Below are 3,275 nucleotides of genomic sequence, written 5' to 3' on the forward strand. Positions count from 1 at the left end.
TGGCCTACCTGTGCCGGGCCCGTGCTGTGGACGAGAATGAATCCTTGGTGCGCAGGTACCGCCCTATTATTTTGCTTGTTTTGGTACGGCGTCCCCTAGCCGTTATCCTTGCATCCGTGCATGTGTGCGTGATGTTGTTGGGTAGGTAAGGCGCATGCGGGTTCATTTTTGCCGACCGACTAGGGGTACGGAACCAATCGCCGCTGTGCATCAGTCGACCGGGTCGGCAAAGCGGCACTGGTATTGGTGTGTGGCGGTCTCCTGGATGAGAAGGACATGCCGGTGCCATTTAAAACAGGCGCACCGTGCCGAAAGTGGATCAATCGGTTGCGAACCTTCGGTGCGAACGGAGTGCAAGCAAAAGGACGTGCCTACAAACATACGAAACGATCTCGACGAACCGTCTGCGAGTGGGAACGATTATTAGCGCAGTTTGTGGTCTCGATGTGGTTTTCGTGCCGCTAGTGTTTTACTGTGCTTCCAACTTGTGTGTTGCCCGCTATCCAACGCGTGGATATTTTGCCCGTGCGTGTGCAGTGTATCTCCTCCTGCAGTACATCAACATCAACATCATAGCGTCACCCCATCAACCGCCAGCTTTCAGTGGCATCAACCTTATCGCCAGCTAGATGATGTTCAGCAGCTTACCATCGGCGCAAGAGCGCAGCCAGGAAATGCAATCACCGGTGAGCTCACCGGAGCTCATCGATCCCCGCTACAACCACATGCGCATACCGGCCTCGTCAAGTAAGTAGTAGACAAAGCACCACAAAATTCCAATCTTTTTTTGTCCCCGAAAATGGATTCTTTTCCAACTTTCAAAACCCGAAACTTTTTCGCTCCGTTGTGCTAGTCCGCGAGGCAAACTAACCCATCTTCATAACTTCCTTTCCCACGGAAAAGTCCGTTACAAAAATGAACCATCTATAGTTCTCGATGGTTTGAGTCGACATCCCCCTTTTCGGGACCGTGAGCTCCCGGAAGAAGGCGTGTGCCAACGTGTTGCTGTTGCTCATGTTTCCGCCGATTATTCCTGTTTTTTTTTCTGTTGTTCGGCCGAGTGTCGTTTTACGATGCCGCAAAAAGGCCGCGCCATCCTTAACAGCGAACTCCGCTTTTTGCCGTACGACTTCCGGTGCATTGTTGGGAAGAAGTTGTTGTTTGGAGCAAAAGACCTTTCTTTTGCTCCGTTTTTTTTTGCCTGGTTCCTTTACGCTGGTTTCAAGTGTCGCCGTCAGTTAGTCGCACTGTGAAGGTAGCTGTGGATCATCCCTTGCCGCAATGAAGCATATTGTTCGTATCTAATGTTGTGTTTTTTTCCTCTTCTTCTCCTGCTTTTCCAGGTCGCATCTTGTACGATGTGCCTTGCAAGGTATGTCGGGATCACAGCTCCGGCAAACATTACGGCATCTACGCGTGTGACGGCTGTGCCGGGTTCTTCAAGCGCTCCATACGCCGGAGCAGACAGTACGTGTGCAAGTCCAAGTCGGAGATACCGTGCGTGGTGGACAAGACGCACCGGAACCAGTGCCGCGCCTGCCGGCTGAAGAAATGCTTCGAGGTGGGCATGAACAAGGATGCGGTACAGCACGAGCGTGGTCCGCGCAGTTCCACCCTGCGCAAGCAGATGGCACTGTTCATCTCCAAGGATTCTCCGCTGCGCCACGATATGATGCTGACGCCCGGGATACCGATACCGCACCACGGTCACCATCACACCCATCACCACGGTGGCCACCATGCCCACCATCAGCCCGCGATGGGGCTGGATCTGTCGCTCGGGCGCAACCCGTTCCTGACACCGCCCCCGTCGGCACCGGCCTCCGCACCCTATCTGCCACCACCGGTTCTCTTCCCGGGCATGCAAGCGTCCCATCCGCTGGTCGCGGTGGACGCGATCCGGGAGTCGGCCGCCCAGCTACTCTTCATGAACGTCAACTTCCTGAAAAGCCTCACCCCCTTCATCCAGCTCCCGATGGCCGACCAGCTCGTGCTGTTCGAAGAGTCGTGGCGCGAGTTCTTCATACTGGCCGTCGCGCAGTACCTAGCGCCAATCAACTTCAGCCAGCTGCTGATCGCCTACGAGTACCTCAACAACAACCGCGGCGAAAGTGGCAACGTGAGCGAGTTCCTCGTGAAAGAGGTCGAGATCTTCCAGGAAATTCTGGCCCAGCTCGCGGCGCTACGCGTCGATCCGAACGAGTACGTCTACCTGCGGGCGATCGTCCTGTACAAGAGTGAGTTTGATGCCGAAACCAGCATCTCCAGCGTTAGCAGCGACGGTTCGGACGTGACGACCGCTTCGTCCGCCGGTTCCGCCAAATCCATCAGTGAGATTGCGACGGTACGAGCGCTGGAGGAAAGTGCCAAGGAGGCGCTTGCCTCCTACATCAGCACGTGCCGACCCGGACCGTCCAACCGTTACCGCACCCTGCTCCAACTACTGCCCGTCCTGCGCAACGTATCCAGCTACACGATCGAGGAGCTGTTCTTCCGGCGCAACATTGGGCCGGCTCCGCTGCTCAAGCTACTGCTCGACTTCTACCGGCAGAAGTAAAGTGAACATCCAACGTTCCCCAACTTCGATCCTTTCCTTTAGCGAACGGATCGTTAAATATCTGTGATTGGCCTGCTAGGCGCGGGTCCCGTTTTCATGCCATCAAGCCTTCCCGAGTAGCGGTTCTTTAGCGAAGTTACGAATAATGCTAGACAATAATACTGTAGTGAATGTGCAGCGAGAAACGTACGCATCCAATTAAATAAGCTAGAACGGTATATGTTTGGAAATAGAGCTTACCAAAACCCTTTATTTTATATAAAAAAAACACGATACAGAGGATAAAACATAAGATTTTTGTTTTCCTTATCGATAAAACTAAAGATCAAATTGGTGGTGTGTAGTTGTACAACAAATCATGTGTGAACAATAATGCCGTACAGTTAACTAATAAATAGAATAACATAAAACCAATCGTAACAGCAAAGTGTTTGGAGATGGATTATTTATTGGAATGAAAGCAATCAACATTCTCACCACATTTTACCGATCGTCTGCGTTCTGGAAATCTCTCAAAGTCTGCTTCTCTTTTTCTCCTTCATTCATTTCATTATGACGGCCGCCATTTTGGCTGGGATGTTCGGTTGGGTAATCCGCTCGCAGCAGGAGATTTTGCGTCCGTTTGCTGAAGTCTGCTCGGGACCCTTTTACAAATTTTCTCCGTAACGTTCGTAATATCCGGGATTTGGGAACAGCAGCACTGCATGGAATTGAAAGA

At 52.2% G+C, this 3,275-nt stretch overlaps 1 protein-coding gene across 1 annotated transcript; it reads left to right on the top strand.

Annotated features, from left to right (window-relative positions):
- Nucleotides 1-629: 629 nt before the first annotated feature.
- LOC128307240 (protein tailless) lies at nt 630-2,557 on the top strand. The gene is made up of 2 exons (XM_053044995.1): nt 630-747; nt 1,344-2,557. Exons 1-2 carry the CDS (start codon nt 630-632, stop codon nt 2,555-2,557), a joined length of 1,332 nt encoding a protein of 443 aa, XP_052900955.1.
- Nucleotides 2,558-3,275: the final 718 nt, after the last annotated feature.

This window comes from Anopheles moucheti, chromosome X (genome assembly GCF_943734755.1).
Source record: "Anopheles moucheti chromosome X, idAnoMoucSN_F20_07, whole genome shotgun sequence".
Taxonomy (NCBI): Eukaryota; Metazoa; Arthropoda; class Insecta; order Diptera; family Culicidae; genus Anopheles; species Anopheles moucheti.